General features: G+C 38.0%; 3 protein-coding genes across 6 annotated transcripts in view; 2 read left to right on the top strand and 1 right to left on the bottom strand.

Annotated features, from left to right (window-relative positions):
• Nucleotides 1-1,028: 1,028 nt before the first annotated feature.
• Nucleotides 1,029-7,147, top strand: mcm6 (minichromosome maintenance complex component 6). The gene is made up of 17 exons (XM_027179086.2): nucleotides 1,029-1,234; nucleotides 2,228-2,374; nucleotides 2,467-2,577; nucleotides 2,674-2,923; nucleotides 3,035-3,200; nucleotides 3,418-3,563; nucleotides 3,638-3,788; nucleotides 4,064-4,205; nucleotides 4,315-4,456; nucleotides 4,619-4,726; nucleotides 4,851-5,006; nucleotides 5,148-5,276; nucleotides 5,436-5,597; nucleotides 5,683-5,815; nucleotides 6,044-6,223; nucleotides 6,339-6,478; nucleotides 6,594-7,147. The coding sequence occupies exons 1-17, from the start codon at nucleotides 1,137-1,139 to the stop codon at nucleotides 6,714-6,716; spliced, it is 2,484 nt and encodes an 827-aa protein (XP_027034887.1). The 5' UTR covers nucleotides 1,029-1,136; the 3' UTR covers nucleotides 6,717-7,147.
• A 993-nt stretch (nucleotides 7,148-8,140) lies between these two features.
• si:ch73-71c20.5 (DUF4748 domain-containing protein) lies at nucleotides 8,141-9,796 on the top strand. 2 transcript variants are annotated; one of them, XM_047813320.1, is made up of 3 exons: nucleotides 8,141-8,297; nucleotides 8,780-9,059; nucleotides 9,140-9,796. In XM_047813320.1, exons 1-3 carry the CDS (start codon nucleotides 8,255-8,257, stop codon nucleotides 9,294-9,296), a joined length of 480 nt encoding a protein of 159 aa, XP_047669276.1. In that variant the 5' UTR covers nucleotides 8,141-8,254; the 3' UTR covers nucleotides 9,297-9,796. The 2 variants fall into 2 exon arrangements, with proteins under 2 accessions (XP_047669276.1, XP_047669277.1); XM_047813321.1 differs by having other exon boundaries at nucleotides 8,162-8,297; nucleotides 8,783-9,059.
• Nucleotides 9,797-10,031: 235 nt separating this feature from the next.
• The window catches only part of tmbim1a (transmembrane BAX inhibitor motif containing 1a), a 13,544-nt gene continuing 7,276 nt past the window's right edge, over nucleotides 10,032-16,299 (bottom strand). For all 3 annotated transcript variants that reach the window (XM_027179089.2, XM_047813318.1, XM_047813319.1), the window contains 7 exons: nucleotides 16,050-16,100; nucleotides 14,509-14,548; nucleotides 14,054-14,091; nucleotides 13,062-13,149; nucleotides 12,868-12,963; nucleotides 11,291-11,344; nucleotides 10,032-11,194 (listed from right to left, as the gene is read on the bottom strand). In XM_027179089.2, the coding sequence (XP_027034890.1) occupies nucleotides 11,045-11,194; nucleotides 11,291-11,344; nucleotides 12,868-12,963; nucleotides 13,062-13,149; nucleotides 14,054-14,091; nucleotides 14,509-14,548; nucleotides 16,050-16,100 (517 nt within the window). In that variant the 3' untranslated portion in view covers nucleotides 10,032-11,044. The remainder of the gene's footprint in view (nucleotides 11,195-11,290; nucleotides 11,345-12,867; nucleotides 12,964-13,061; nucleotides 13,150-14,053; nucleotides 14,092-14,508; nucleotides 14,549-16,049; nucleotides 16,101-16,299) is intronic.

Genomic DNA, 16,299 nt, shown 5'->3' on the forward strand with positions numbered 1-16,299 from the left:
AACAGATATTTTGTACTTTTTAGTCAGTTAGTGAGAAGACAGTCAATGGTCTTAGTTTTTTCCATGTGCTGTTGTCACTAGTTGACCTCTGCAGTCTGAACTTAAGAAGGAAGCTGATGGGTTCAGTCTGTTAGAAGAGGTTATAGCACGCCATCTTCTGGTCACAGGTGTCATTACACTTTATTATTATTATTATTATTATTATTATTATTATTATTATTATTATTATTAGTAGTAGTAGTAGTAGTAGTAGTAGTAGTAGTAGTAGTATTAATAATAATATTAATATTATTATTTTATACTGATAAACCGTTATACAAAAAGACTTCTCAGTGTCTCATTAAATTTCTAAATAAAATTACACATTATAACATCGTAGTTAATGTTTAGCTCAACATCCTTGAATGCTTATGAATATTATTTCACTCTGAGAATTTTTCCCAAAATAAAAGTCACAATGTTGTATATTATATTAAATGACGTACTTATTTTAAACAACCTAAGTAAATATATTCACTATATTATATGGTACAGTATATTATATATACTGTATATTATATTAAATGACGTACTTATTTTAAACAACCTCTTGTTTATAATGTCAAATGATTATTTATATCATGATTATTGACTTATTTACTTTCTGTGTGGTCACGTGATGCGCGCATGAACACGAGGAAGCGTCACAGGGGATTAATACCGTATTTATAACTGCAACGCATAAGATTTGTTATATAGACATAGTGTTTTATTGGTGATATTTAACAAATTAATTCATTTTAATTTCTAAACTACACGGAAGTTAGATAGAAATGCGCCATATTCTACGCTTTGCCCATTAGTAACTGTACGGACTTTTATTTTGGAAAGAGAAAAAAATTGAGGAAAAAATTGTGACGTTAAGAGCAGCACGGAAAACGCAGGGTCGTTGTCGTCCAATCACAGCCAGAGTCAGTGACACGCAAAGAGCTGGTTGGATGAGAGTGGCGCGAAAACGACCACGTGGTCACGAGATTTGGCGCGAAAATCTCTCTCTCTCCCTCTCTCTCTAACTTGCGCTCGTGCAGCTTTGTGTTCATCTCTGAGGTAAAAGTAACAGAAGGTTATAACTTTGTTATAAACGACCTGCTGTTAAAATGGACATTTCGGAGCCTGCGCTGGAAAACGCTGGACAAACGATGAAGGATGAGTTAGCAGAGAAGTGTCAGAAGTTATTCCAGGCGTTTTTGGAAGAGTAAGTTTGAGTGTTGGATTTTATATGAAAGTTAATCTTGGGTTTAAACAAAATGGTGTCTGGATGGTTTGGGTTTAAAATATGAATAAATACTTAAAGTTGGTTTGGGATATTTATTATTTTTTTATATCTGCGTATTTATGTGTCTAAAAAATATTGGTTTTATTCATGTAAAAGTTTTATTTTTTTTATTATTTTTTATTATTTTTTATTAATCTTTATTATTGTTATTATATAAATGATTTAACTAAAAAACAACATGGAGGAATCACTTGAATGAATATTTAAATTAATACTTTAAATTTTGATAATAAAAAAAACATTTAAATGTAATATATAAATGAATATTTAAATGTATTTATAATTTAAATTTAATAAAAAAACATGTAAATGTAATATATAAACGAATATTTAAAATTATTTATATTTTAAATTTAATAATAAAAAAATTACATTTAATATATAAAGCATATTTAAATTGGTTTATATTTAAAATTTTATAATAGAAAAACATTTAAATGTAATACATATAGATGAATTAAATTTGTTTATATTTTACATTTAATAAAAAAAAATTACATTTAATATATGAAGGAATATTTCAATTTATTTATATTTTAAATTTAATGTATTGGACAACTAAAATAAATAATTTAAAATGCAGAAAGAAAATGTGCACATGCGTCTTCGGATCAACCCCTGTTTTTATTTATTTATTTATTTTATTTATTTCCCACAGCCATAACACAATTAGATTAGATTCAAAATTGACTTCATTTATTTTACTTTATATATAATAGTTGTTTTAGTGGATTGTGAGCTCAGCATCAATAATAACACAATCCCAGACTCAGATACTAATTAGTAACTGATTAACTAATCACTAATGACCAATTAGTGACCCAAATGATAGCTGCAGAAACAAGAATAAGGTTTAAGGTTATATTAGAGTTGTGCACTTATGTGTAACTTGTACATATGGTTTTGTTACAGGTTTCAGAACAGTGATGGTGAGTTGAAGTATTTGCGTGACACAGAGGAACTGATCCGTCCAGAGCGCAACACACTCCTGGTGAGCTTCACTGACCTGGAAGGATTTAACCAAGAGCTGGCAACCATCATCCAGGAAGAGTTCTACAGGTATTCAGACACCGAGTTGTGACACTTTGTTATTTGTTTTTAATCCTAAAGCAGTCGATAAGCCGATAACTGGTTTTAATTCCTGATTTTAGGATCTACCCCTTCCTGTGTCGTGCCGTGCGCAATTTTGCACGGGATCACGGGAACGTTCCTGTTACTAAGGAGTTCTACGTGGCCATTCAGGATCTGCCGTCCAGGCACAAGTAAGGAGATTGGATAAGTTATATTCAAAGACTGTTGAAATCACAAAGCGTGAACCTACTGATCATCTTACGTTTCCTTGTGGTGTGGTTCGACAGGATCCGTGAGCTGACAGCACTGCGCATCGGTTCTCTAGTGCGCATCAGCGGGCAAGTGGTACGCACACACCCGGTACACCCTGAGCTTGTGAGCGGCACCTTCTTGTGTCTCGATTGCCAGAGCGTCATCAAGGACGTGGAGCAGCAGTTTAAATACACGCAGCCCAGCATCTGCCGCAACCCGGTGTGCAACAACCGTCGCCGCTTCCTGCTCGACACCAACAAGTCCAAGTTTGTCGACTTCCAAAAGGTTAAAATGTTGCTAGTTTTTTTTTTTTAAGCTGTGGCTTTGTTTAAATACGGATACGTAAAGATAATTATGCTTATTTGCTACTGCACCGATGCTTGCTTTGGAAACCAGGTGCGCATTCAGGAGACGCAGGCGGAGCTGCCACGAGGATCCATCCCACGGAGCATGGAGGTGATCCTGAGAGCCGAGGCGGTGGAGTCAGCACAGGCTGGAGATAAATGCGACTTTATTGGCTGCCTCATCGTTGTGCCTGACGTGTCCCAGATTACAACCCCGGGTACCAATTTTTCATAACCTGGATAATCATTTTGATAACCTATGGACATCAGGGTTGTGTTTATGATGATGATGATGATGATGATATACTTGTCTATCATGTTGCATGTCAATTGAGAAAACTCCTTTGAACTAGTATGTTGGGGTCCAGTTATGCAAAACTACATAACGCCGTAGTAGCATGTACTTACCTTAACTTTACTGTGTGTGTATTTTAGGTGTGCGAGCAGAGACTGGTTCTCGCACGGCCGGATCACAGGGTTATGAAAACGAAGGCGTGCGTGGTCTAAAAGCCCTCGGAGTCCGAGAGCTCTCGTACAGACTTGCTTTCCTGGCCTGCCACGTGGCTCCGACCAATCCCAGGGTAAGATCCCGTGTCCACAGCCGTTCATCACAAAGTCAATTAATGGATCATAATGAGCTGTGGTGTGTGTTTAGTTTGGTGGGAAGGAGATCCGCGATGAGGAGCAGACGGCTGAGAGCATCAAGAACCAGATGTCAGTGAAGGAGTGGGAAAAAGTGTTTGAGATGAGCCAGGACAAGAACCTGTATCATAACCTGTGCACGAGCCTCTTCCCCACCATCCATGGTATGTGAACACACAAACACATTCACTTGTCATGTCTTTGACTAATTGTGTTTTAGAGTCGAGTCCAAAGTTTTAAGTAGCTGAGACTTTGTGGAACTGACTCGTTTTTCACGAGTCGACTCTTTTGATTTCAATGCTTGGAATCAGGGGACTGGTTCTTTGTGGTATGACGGTTTTGATGTGAACTAATTACGAGTGGTTTGAGCATCATGACACTGCATAAGGAGCATTAATTGCGAGTAGAATTAATAAAAAGATACCGCACGTGTGTGCAGGAAATGACGAGGTGAAGCGCGGCATCCTGCTCATGCTCTTTGGTGGCGTCCCAAAGACCACCATGGAGGGTACTTCTTTAAGAGGGGACATCAATGTCTGCATTGTGGGTGATCCCAGCACCGCCAAGAGCCAGTTTCTCAAGTAAGAAAAACATTGTTACAGAATAGATAATAGGTTCAACTGAAGCACCATGATGTTAATGTGGTATCTCGGTATCTTCTGACCGTGTGTGTTTTTAATTTTGGCTCAGGCATGTGGAGGAGTTCAGCCCGCGAGCCGTGTACACCAGCGGGAAAGCGTCGAGTGCTGCAGGTCTCACTGCTGCTGTGGTTAGAGATGAAGAGTCACACGAGTTTGTCATTGAGGCTGGAGCTCTCATGCTTGCTGACAATGTAATACATTAATAATAATAATAATAATAATAATAATAACTACAAAAAACAGCAAAATAGAAGAACTGATGTTTTAAATATCGTTAATTGCTTTGTTTATTTATAAGTATTTAACGGTGTGTTTTTGAGATCTGTGTTTAATTTTCCCCGACGTATTGGCAGGGCGTGTGCTGCATTGACGAGTTTGACAAAATGGAGACGAGAGATCAGGTGGCCATCCATGAAGCCATGGAGCAGCAGACCATCTCCATCACCAAAGCTGGGGTCAAGGTACAGTAAGGGTTAAAGATCAACACACAGTTGGTTCATACTCATGTTTATCCTGAAGGATAAAAGGATAGGATGTAATGGTTTGTGTTTTGTGAGGATAATTTGTTTTTTTCTCCTCTCAAAGGCTACACTGAACGCCAGAACGTCCATCTTGGCTGCAGCGAACCCCGTCAGTGGGCGCTACGATCGCGCCAAATCACTCAAGCAGAACATCAACCTGACCGCACCCATCATGTCCCGATTTGACCTTTTCTTTATCTTGGTAGATGATTGCAATGAGGTATGTGTGTGTGTGTGTGTGTGTGTGTGTGTGTGTGTGTGTGTGTGTGTGTGTAGCTCAGAGTTCCAGTTTAACCTCTGACTGATACAAAGCGCTGACATCGGAGACATAAATAAAACATATTCTTCATCATTTTCTCAGGTGACAGATTACGCCATAGCCAGGCGCATCGTGGACCTGCACACCAGGATTGACAACTCCGTCGAACGTCTCTACACCCTGGATGAGATTCGGAGATACCTGCTGTTCGCCCGCCAGTTTAAACCGAAGGTGAGGAACGTGCTGGCGTCTCACACGCCACGCCACGCCACGTCACCGATTAACCTCGGATAAGATATTATATAGGAGCAAATTAAGATGTGATATCGTCTTTAGGTGTAGTTCATCGCGTTCTGACATTAAACACCAACACCGTGTGTGTTTTACCAGATATCTAAAGAGTCAGAAGATTTCATCGTAGAGCAGTACAAGCGCCTGAGGCAGAGAGATGGCTCGGGCATCACCAAATCATCCTGGAGGATCACTGTGCGTCAGCTGGAGAGCATGATCCGCCTGTCTGAGAGCATGGCTCGCATGCACTGTTGCGACGAGGTAACAGAAAGCACCATTTCGTCTACCTGGTACACTTTGACCCACAAAGCACGTGTACCTCACACTGTGTCTCTGTCTCATTCAGGTGCAGCCCAAACACGTCAAAGAGGCCTTCAGGCTGCTTAATAAGTCCATCATTCGTGTCGAGACGCCTGACATCAACCTAGACCAAGAGGAAGAGGAGGCCATGGAGGAGGAAGAAGGGAACCTGGAAAACGGTAAAGGATTTCTGTTATTCTGCACAGATACACTAAGCGAAGCATTTTAAGTCAATTAAAGTGCAATACAAAGAATCCATTGAAGTATTTTTTTAAGATTAAAGTGTTGGCACCCAAAGGTTTTGCCACACCCAAAAAATGGAGAGAAAGTGATTGTTTCTAGGGTTTCAAGAAAAATACTTGTTTAATAGACTGCTCAATCGTTCAATATTCTGCTTTTCTGTCCAGGCCACGATGCACCCAACGGCCACGTGGAAGGTCCCGTGAACGGACACGAGAACGGTCATGAGCACACCAACGGGGTCGACGGTGAAAGCCGCGTCAGCAAACCGTCTTTCTCTCTGTCCTTTACCGAGTACAAGCGCATCTCCAACCTCATAGTGCTGCACCTGCGCCGCGCTGAGGAGGGTGAGCACTCTGGATTCTGATTGTTCAGATATTTATGTATTTATTTTTATTTTTACTAGTGATTATTTTAACGGCACCACATGGAGCGTTTTATTTAATTACTGCGTCTATGTAGATGAGGAGGAAGAAGCACTGAAGAAGAGTGCAGTGGTGAATTGGTACCTGAAGGAGATCGAGTCTGAGATTGACTCTGAGATGGAGCTCATCAACAAAAAGGCCATGATTGAGAAGGTCATCCACAGACTCGTGCATTACGTAAGATGATTAAAAAAACTTTGAAGTCCTTTAGCTCCACCCACTTCACTAGCCTGACCTCTTCAGGATGCACAGCAGTATTCAAGCACTGATCGTCTTTCTCGTTACTTTTCAGGACTACATCCTAATCGAGCTGTCGCAGTCAGGTCTGAAGGGCTCTGCGGAGTCCGGCGAAGTCGAAACACAGGATGGTGACGTCACACTGGTCGTGAATCCTAACTACACGCTGGATGATTAAACATTTTGACGTGTATAAAGGGTTAAAATGCATCCTGATTGACTTGGGGACACGTGTTAGTGCACGAAGGCTTGGATCAGGAAACAGCTCGGGTGATTTTCCTGAAGCTCAGCTGTTGGGACACTTTCAGCATTGTGTGTGTGTGTGTGTGTGTGTGTGTGTGTGTGTGTGTGTGTGTGTGTGTGTGGGTGTTTGTGTGGGTGAGTGTGTAGACCTTCAGTCTAAAAGCTGTATGAAAAGAGCGGCCTCTGTGCAAAACTTGTAAATATATTTTTTGAATCTTTTGTTTAAAAGATAAACGTTGTTAGTGATTTTGTTGCTTTTTTTATTGAACAGGTTTTGTTTTTTTATTATGAAGCAAGAAAAATGTTTTATTTGCATTTAGTTCAAAATTTAATAAACAAAACCACATTTTTCCCCCTTAAAGTTTACTTTTGGATCGGACACCTTTGTTTCTGGTTTTAAAAATAGCTTCATGTTGTGTTTGAAAACTTTGTGTAACATGACAGCATATTGTGCCACACAGGCTGAAAGCAGGTGGGTTTAAGTCACACATGTGCAAGTCAAAATCAAGTCGAGTCTTTTTTAATATTTATCATGCAAGTCTTAAGTCTCAAATTTTTGTGACTTAAGTCTGACTCGAGTCGAGTCCCCCACCTCTGAGTCATTTAACTCAAGTCCGAGTCAAGTCTCAAGTCATGAATGTCAAGTCAAAGTCAAGTTGAGTCTTTTTTTAATATTTGTCAAGCAAGTCTCAAATATGCGACTTAAGTCTGACTCGAGTCAAGTTGAGTCATGTGAAGTCTCAAGTCATGAATGTCAAGTCAAGGTCAAGTCGAGTCTTTTTTAAATATTTGTCAAGCAAGTCTCAAATATGTGACTTAAGTCTGACTCGAGTCAAGTTCATATGACTCGAGTCCCCCATCTCTGGCTGAAAGTCTCGTAAGTAAAAATACAGAAAAAAGGAAAGTGAAAGAAAAAAATACCAAACACCAAAAATCTGTGTTAAGAAAAATCAAATAAAATATAAAAAATACATGGAAAATTAGACTTAAAACTTAAAGCTACAACCTACTCGGCTATTTAATTAGCAACATTAAATGCGACAATTACTTATTTTTGTAAGACGTTATATAAATATAAATTATTTAAATGCATAGGATTATATATAAAATATATATTTATTTTCTTTGGAAGGCGAACAATTAAAATGTTTTTTACGCTCTATTTTATTGAGATGAGTAATTAGAAATAAAGAACTAAATATTTATTTATTTATTTATTTATTTATTTATTAATCTTTAGTTCACCTGAAGAGGGCGCTGATGCAACAAACAATATAATCGAAATAAATCAGCAAAAAAAATTATCGACTCACTTTCATAATTACAATCTTCATGATGTGTCTCAAACACATTTAATCACCTACTTTTTGTGACAAAGTGACGTTTAAAAGATAAAAATAAATCGCACAATCATTAAAGAAGCCCTGTGACGCACTGCGTGTATATGAGAAGTTCCCGGATGTTCAGAACAAAATGGCGGCGCCCTGTGGGAGATTAGTGAGGTCGGGGATAAAAGGTAAATAAACTGATTAGAGAAGTTTTCTCCACTTTAATTAAAGTTGTGCTCTAATGTACACGTTATGGCGGTTTTTACTGTTGTAATTATTTAGAAATATAACATATTTACTGTACATATAGATTATGTGCACTTTAATCGGATTATATCACAATATGCAATAAAATCAGCTTTACAAAAAAAATCTTATGAATTATGTAGATACATCAATAACATGCTAAAAATATTATTTTATATCTTGAGTTTTATATCACCAATGATGTGGATCAGACTATTAAAACACTTCAAGACAGATGCAAGACTTTTTCACTCTTTTCTTTGGGACATTTATTAAAAATAAATAGGTCATTATTTCAGGATGTCAAGTAAAAACAAATGGATATTTTGAGGCAATGTTTTCAATTTAAAGGCATCGAGTGGACGACAGAATACAGTGGTGTTTTGTGATTTATGATGTCCTGTTTATTCTGCACGTCTTTCAGCAGGTCTTCAGTACTTATCCAGCAAAAATCTGTGTTTAACGACGACTCGTGTGCAGAACCTGGCCTGCTTGAGACATCGTTGGTGTGTGTTACAGCACCGAGCTCTTCACTGTAGCAGTTTCTGTTTAGTACACAGCACCAAGACAGAGAGAAGGACAGATCCCTTGAATAATACAAATGACTGGGAAAAGAAAGAACCAGAAGGAGAGGAAGACTCTGGACCGGAGTATATTCCTAAGAGGAAAGCGAAAAACCCGATGAAAGTGATCGGATACGCGTGGTACGCTTTCTGTCTGTAACGCAGTGTGACTCTTACAGAAGCTGTGCAGTCCGTGATCGATATCTGATCTTCTCTTACAGGATGTTCGGTCTTCCAGCCGGAATAATTGGGTTTATTCTGGCTAAAAGGCAAGTGGACAAGAACCGGCTCCAGCAGCTGAAGATCCGACAGAGGATGAAGAAATCCAACGAAGGAGAATATGAGCGTGAGCGCTACAAACCAGCAGGGATCCAGTAACTGGAGTGTTTGTGTTGGAATCAGGAAAAAATCTATTCTTTGTAAATAACAGACCTGTAATAAGTTTAAAGTGATGAATTTTTATGGTCTAATATATTGAAAATGGGAGGCTCAGATTTCACCTCCTTAAGTCGCACTGTGAATTTGGTGAAAAGCAGAAAATCAGCAAATCTTTTGTCCAAAAATTCAGTTCTCAGAGTTTTATCAAATTCACAGCGTACGTTGAGGAACAAAGGAGCACAGCGAGGCACTTAGTCTCGTGCTCTCACACTGCAGTGTCAACATCTGTGTGTCTTGTAGAAACTAGCTTAGTTATGGTAGCTATAAACTGATGTTCTCTCACCAATCTCTTATTTTTCTGTTGAAATTAAGAACACCGTGATATTGTCATGATACAAGGTAAAAACAGTGTACATTCCTCAGACCTTACAAATACTGCTGAACCTCTGACACTGGAGACTCCTTCCATATGTTCAATAAACATTTAACAGAAAACACGAGTCGGCGATCAGCGAGATTTTTATATGGCGAATCTGCCGTACAAAGTCCCTGTGAATGAGATGTTACTATAGCAACAACGATGCGTTAGAACAAGCGCGTATACACGATTCCGATATCGATGTGTCGTCAGATCGCGATGAGGTGGTTAGTAAAAACGTAACAAGATAGTAACCTGAAAAGAAAATGAAAAATATACACATCTATAACAACAATATGGTAAACAGTAAGGACCACTTGGATGTATAAGTCTCTTTTATTTACAAACGTTTATATAAAGTTGCTTAAATTGACAAATATGAGAGGAAGGTGCAAAACTATTGGCACCCCTGTGCACGCACACACATATAAATAAACAGTAGCACATATAAGAGCTGTGGTACAATGATGTGAGAATTTGATTTCTCTGATTAAATGTCATTCATTATTGTTTGATTTTGAACACCACTGTTTTTGTTTTGTTTTTTTTTTGTTTTGACGTTGTTAGTTAAACATAGGTATCATGATACGATATTTTCAGCATATCGCCCATCCTTATGACACGGCGCAGACGTAAAGGCGTAAGATAGCTTTTATTTAGTTGTAGTCTGTGTTACACACAGCTAAGTGCAAAGTTTTGTGTGTTTCATGATGATTTATCGAATAAAAACCAGAATTTCTTAACATGCAAAAAGTAAAAGTGTCACTGTTTTGTTTATATAATATATATATATATATATATATATAACTCAACTGTAGAAAACAGGAGCAGAACAAGAGATCATGCACATTACTATGTAGGCATCATTCATTTGCTCTCTCAATATTTTAAACATATATTCTATAAACATGTCTAGAGAAGGTTTAAATTCTATTTGCTATTGTGCTAAGGGTGCCGATATTTCTTGTAACATAATTCTAAATCTGAATCATTTGAATAGTAATTTCCTCTACAGTGCTTCTATCGTTTAATAATAATAATAATAATAATAATAATAATAATAATAAGTTAAATCTGTATAGAGATGTGTATGAAATCAACATTAGATTTATTATTAGTACAAATAAAATTCCAGCTCATATCAAAAGATAATTAATATCGTGTGTGTAAAATATTTCCAGCCTGTAAACCTAAAATTAAAATGGAGCAAACCGTCGTCCTAAATTCAACACTTTTCCTTCCGGAGCTTCTGTCCCGATGTTAGAAGAAGCCTCGAGATCACATTTATGTCTGCTGTCAGATACGAGTACGGAAGCACGTCTGACGACTCTTATCTCTGAGAAGCTCCGATGATTTGCAGGATGAAAAGGAAGATCTGGATGACGTCCACGTAGATGGACAGAGCGGCGAAGACGTACTCCTCGGGATTTATCGAGTGCTTCCTGTTCCCGATGAGGAGCTGCGTGTGATAGGCCAGGAACTAGACACAACACAACGCAGAGCAGTACGTTTTAACACCTTAAAGAAGTTTTAAATATGATGATGATAATGATGATGATAATGATGATGAACTCACCAGAGTGAACACGATCGCTCCAATAGCAGCATAGAGCATGTGAAGCCACGGGATCTGCACATCACACGTACATCCAGTTCATTCCTCACATCTGTTTATTTTATTATTGTACATGACTAGCAGTAATCGTTACTCTCAGGCTCTGTGTTAAACACCTTCTGAACAAACATTAAAGGTGCGGTCTCCATTGTTTGAAAGCCAATGTTGACATATAAAATCACCAAAACAAACACGCCCCTAACCCAAACGGGTCCCACCCCTGTATCGATAGCTCCGCCCACACGTCCATACGTAACCCAAGCGACTAACGGAAAGAAAGGTGTCTTTATCATAGCTGAAGGGAAGAACAATACGATTGTAGATAAACAAACAAGCAAAAATGCCACACAAGCATAATGATGTAAAGGACAAAGGCATATATTAGTTCTGTGTAACAAAGCAAAACCAACGTTACTCACCTATCGAGAAGGAAAAAAGCGCCTCGGCGTCTTAAGTAAAGTCGGCCACATATTCACAGGTCGGAGTTTATTCACAGGTCAGGAGTCAATAACTCCTGAGCTAAACGCTGTTACTACACAAAACGCGGTTGTAGCTGCCTCTCTACATTACTACGATAGAAAAGAGGTGTTATTTGTGTAGTAACAGCGTTTAGCTCAGGAGTTATTGACTCGGGAAACTCCAACCTGTGAATATGTGGCCAACTTCTTGCTCCTTCAGTTCTCTCCAGCGCTGGAAAGCTGATCCTATATTAACACGTCCTACTTCTTGTCTCATCGTAAGTCTTTCTTCTCTTTCTTTCTTTGTTTTTATCCTCCATGTCGATGTTAAAATTGCTTTCTGCTAATGTCACACATGCGCACCGATCACTCTCTCTGCCCATATTGACAAGCCCCGCCCCTTTCTGCTCATTGGCTACACGTTAGTTTTGATTTTTGTTTATTATTTAGCCCGACTTAGTTTTCTGAAGCATTTCTCAAAAATCGGAGACCCTGCCTTTAACGTTAACGAAGGTGTAAATGAAACCAAGCCTTGAAAATAACACAGATTAATAAAACCTTTAGCACATCCCACGCTTATGTCTACAATTTTACTATGGAATAAAAACAGTCAATAATAATCGTATGTAATTCAAAGCATTTGTGTGTAAATTTTAATTTTGCAGAGTTGGAGCCCAAAATCTACGACAAAATGTATGACTATGACAGTTTACAGACACAACGCTTGTTTTCACAACACCTCTTTTTTACACACGAAAACGGTCTGCGAAACAACTGTCAAAAATACGTCATCACGTTCACAGGCATTACTATCGTGTGTGAAAAAGAGGTGTTGTGAAAACAAGCGTTGTGTGTGTAAACGGTCATAGTCGTACATTTTGGAGTTGTATTTGAACAAACACACAAAATCTCGTATCTGTAAACTGTCGTGGCCGTAGATTTTGGGCTCCAACTCCGCAAAATTTAAATTTACACACAAATGCTTTGAATTACATAAACAATAATTTGATTATTATTGGCAGTGATTTTATTCCATACAATTTAACCGAATATCGTCGTCTGCTTCCGAACATCACTTACGTATTTAAATGACAGCACGATCACGGTGATGATTCCCGTCACGAATACGACGATCCCCAGGACGCAGAAAAGACCTGTGCATTTGGTGAAATCCACCTGAAGAGAAAGTCGGGTGTAAATCAGCTACGGAGCCCGGATCAGTTCGTCTACACGATTATTTATTTATTTATTTATTTATTTATGGAAGTCGTCACCTTTGTCTGGAAGCAGAAGACGGTCACGGCAATGCAGACGACTGCGGTGATTCCCAGCGCCAGGAACACAGACTTGGTGTCATAATAACTGGAATTATAAAGAAATCTCAATAAAAATAAAATAATAATAATAATAATAAAAAGTGCTTTATTTTTATATATATATATATATATATATATATATATATATATATATATATATATATATATATATATATATATATATATAGTACATCATGTTTCTGTCAACCTTCCACCATTTATTATGTCTTAATATTTGAACCTGATTCTTTTTCGTTCTATTAAAATAAACTAAATACAAACTGTTTAAAAAAAACGATCAAAGAAAGACAGAAAAAGTATTAAACAGCTTTAATATATTACTTGTTTTAGAATGATTATAAATCAATAATTTTCAGCCTGTTTTTTTTTAAAACACCTAAACCACAATTTTTTAAAACATTTTCTAGAAATCCTTAAATGCCTAAAATTAGAAAAATGATCCAAAAAAAGAACTTAACAAGTCACTAAAAATGTCTAGAAATATATTTGGTCATATTCTATTTTATATTCTATCTATAAAAAAACTGTTTTAAACTAATAATAATAATAATAATAATAATAATAATAATACAATTAATAATAATAATACAAATAATAATAATACAATTAATAATAAGAAGAATAAGAATAAAACTAAAAAAAAAAAAATAATAATAATAATAATAATAATAATAATAATAATAATAATAAGCCACACACACAGCTCAGTTTTAGTGCTTAGTCATGTGTTTAATGTGTGTGTTTTACACGGTATTTAAAGCATTTATTTATAGGGATTATCTGACGCTGAGCTCATGTCAACACAATTGCCTCTTTCCCCTAGAACAGGACACACCCTGCTCAGCGACGCCCGATATTTATACTGTGACTCACAGTGAAAGACTTCAGTGTCACTGTGTTTAATGTTCCAGTCTGTCTAATGCACTTACCTGGATATTGTGCCGGTCATATAGGACAAAGCCAGAGTCTGAGGACAACACATGAGAAAAGGACGTTTGGAGTGAGACACGATTAAATCTGAGCCTCTCCGAAGAAAATAAACACCTCATTCCTGATTATAACAGCTCTAAATAATGATGATATAAATAAATATATTGTATAACATTTCATTTCAACTCTAGTCATAATTACAGATGAAAAATATTTACTCAAGGATTCTTAGGATTTATTTTTATTTATTTATTTATTTATTTCACTTTCCTTTAAGTGACTGTCCCCAGGTTTGGTCTATAACTGTATAGATTTCCTAGTTGACTAATGAAACAGGATGAATGGATAAAGTGCTGCTTTTACAAGATGAAGGAAAAAATAAATTTTGAAATGCTTTCCATTACAGACTTGGCTAAAGCCTGCTGTCTAAATGACTCGGCACTCCTGCACTCACAAAGAGGGCGAGCAAGATAACGTTCCAGGGAAAACGCCTCCTGGAGAGGGAGAGAGAGAGAGAGAGAGAGAGAGGTGGGTGAGAGAGAGAGAGGTGGGTGAGGGAGAGAGAGAGAGTGAGAGAGAGAGAGAGAGAGGTGGGTGAGGGAGGGAGAGAGAGAAAGAGAGAGTCAGATCTAAACATATAAATTAACCTTTGTGCCTTTATACACTCGCATAACTTTGTTTTCGAAGACAACGAGCCTCATTTTACTGTTATATAATATGTAATATACGAGGTGTTTGTGAGGAACTACACGAGGGGTTTGTGAGGAACTACACGAGGGGTTTGTGAGGAACTACACGAGGGGTTTGTGAGGAAATACACGAGGGGTTTGTGAGGAAATACACGAGTGGTTTGTGAGGAAATACACGAGGTGTTTGTGAGGAACTACACGAGGGGTTTGTGAGGAACTACACGAGGGGTTTGTGAGGAACTACACGAGGGGTTTGTGAGGAACTACACGAGGGGTTTGTGAGGAACTACACGAGGGGTTTGTGAGGAACTACACGAGGGGTTTGTGAGGAAATACACGAGGGGTTTGTGAGGAAATACACGAGGGGTTTGTGAGGAAATACACGAGGTGTTTATGAGGAAATACACGAGGTGTTTATGAGGAAATACACGAGGTGTTTATGAGGAAATACATGAGGTGTTTATGAGGAAATACACGAGGTGTTTATGAGGAAATACACGAAGTGTTTATGAGTAAATGTGAGGTGTTTATGAGTAAATGTGAGGTGTTTATGAGTAAATGTGAGGTGTTTATGAGTAAATGTGAGGTGTTTATGAGTAAATGTGAGGTGTTTATGAGTAAATGTGAGGTGTTTGAGTAAATGTGAGAATACACTCGCATAACTTTGTTTTCGAAGACAACGAGCCTCATTTTACTGTTATATAATATGTAATATACGAGGTGTTTGTGAGGAACTACACGAGGGGTTTGTGAGGAACTACACGAGGGGTTTGTGAGGAAATACACGAGGGGTTTGTGAGGAAATACACGAGGGGTTTGTGAGGAAATACACGAGGGGTTTGTGAGGAAATACACGAGGGGTTTGTGAGGAAATACACGAGGGGTTTGTGAGGAAATACACGAGGGGTTTGTGAGGAAATACACGAGGGGTTTGTGAGGAAATACACGAGGGGTTTGTGAGGAAATACACGAGGTGTTTGTGAGGAAATACACGAGGTGTTTATGAGGAAATACACGAGGTGTTTATGAGGAAATACACGAGGTGTTTATGAGTAAATGTGAGGTGTTTATGAGTAAATGTGAGGTGTTTATGAGTAAATGTGAGGTGTTTATGAGTAAATGTGAGGTGTTTATGAGTAAATGTGAGGTGTTTATGAGTAAATGTGAGGTGTTTATGAGTAAATGTGAGGTGTTTATGAGTAAATGTGAGGTGTTTATGAGTAAATGTGAGGTGTTTATGAGTAAATGTGAGGTGTTTATGAGTAAATGTGAGGTGTTTATGAGTAAATGTGAGGTGTTTGCTGACCTGGGTCCTTTACAGCAGACCAGCACGATGTGTGTGACGATGTAGACAGCACTGTGAAGCCACACACACACACACACACACACACACACACACACACACACAAAGGTTTGCCTTAATATCCTTTCACTCACATCATTATTCCTCTACATCACACAGATACATGAATGTACTCGGTCTTTTGTCTTAAGGTTTAAAGCCGTGACCTTCTCTGACTGCTGGATGAGAATCAGGCTGAAGTTGGATAGAAACC

Source organism: Tachysurus fulvidraco, chromosome 5, assembly GCF_022655615.1.
Source record: "Tachysurus fulvidraco isolate hzauxx_2018 chromosome 5, HZAU_PFXX_2.0, whole genome shotgun sequence".
In the NCBI taxonomy this organism is placed as follows: domain Eukaryota; kingdom Metazoa; phylum Chordata; class Actinopteri; order Siluriformes; family Bagridae; genus Tachysurus; species Tachysurus fulvidraco.

What these genes read in the sequence shown, in the direction of transcription:
- mcm6 (XM_027179086.2), top strand. Translation starts at nt 1,137, where the DNA reads ATGGACATTTCGGAGCCTGCGCTGGAAAACGCTGGACAAACGATGAAG. An exon ending in GATCTGCCGTCCAGGCACAA is followed by an intron (nt 2,578 to 2,673) that starts GTAAGGAGATTG and finishes GTGGTTCGACAG; the next exon opens with GATCCGTGAGCTGACAGCAC. An exon ending in CTCTCATGCTTGCTGACAAT is followed by an intron (nt 4,457 to 4,618) that starts GTAATACATTAA and finishes ACGTATTGGCAG; the next exon opens with GGCGTGTGCTGCATTGACGA.
- si:ch73-71c20.5 (XM_047813320.1), top strand. Translation starts at nt 8,255, where the DNA reads ATGGCGGCGCCCTGTGGGAGATTAGTGAGGTCGGGGATAAAAG. An exon ending in AGTGAGGTCGGGGATAAAAG is followed by an intron (nt 8,298 to 8,779) that starts GTAAATAAACTG and finishes CACGTCTTTCAG; the next exon opens with CAGGTCTTCAGTACTTATCC. An exon ending in AAAGTGATCGGATACGCGTG is followed by an intron (nt 9,060 to 9,139) that starts GTACGCTTTCTG and finishes CTTCTCTTACAG; the next exon opens with GATGTTCGGTCTTCCAGCCG.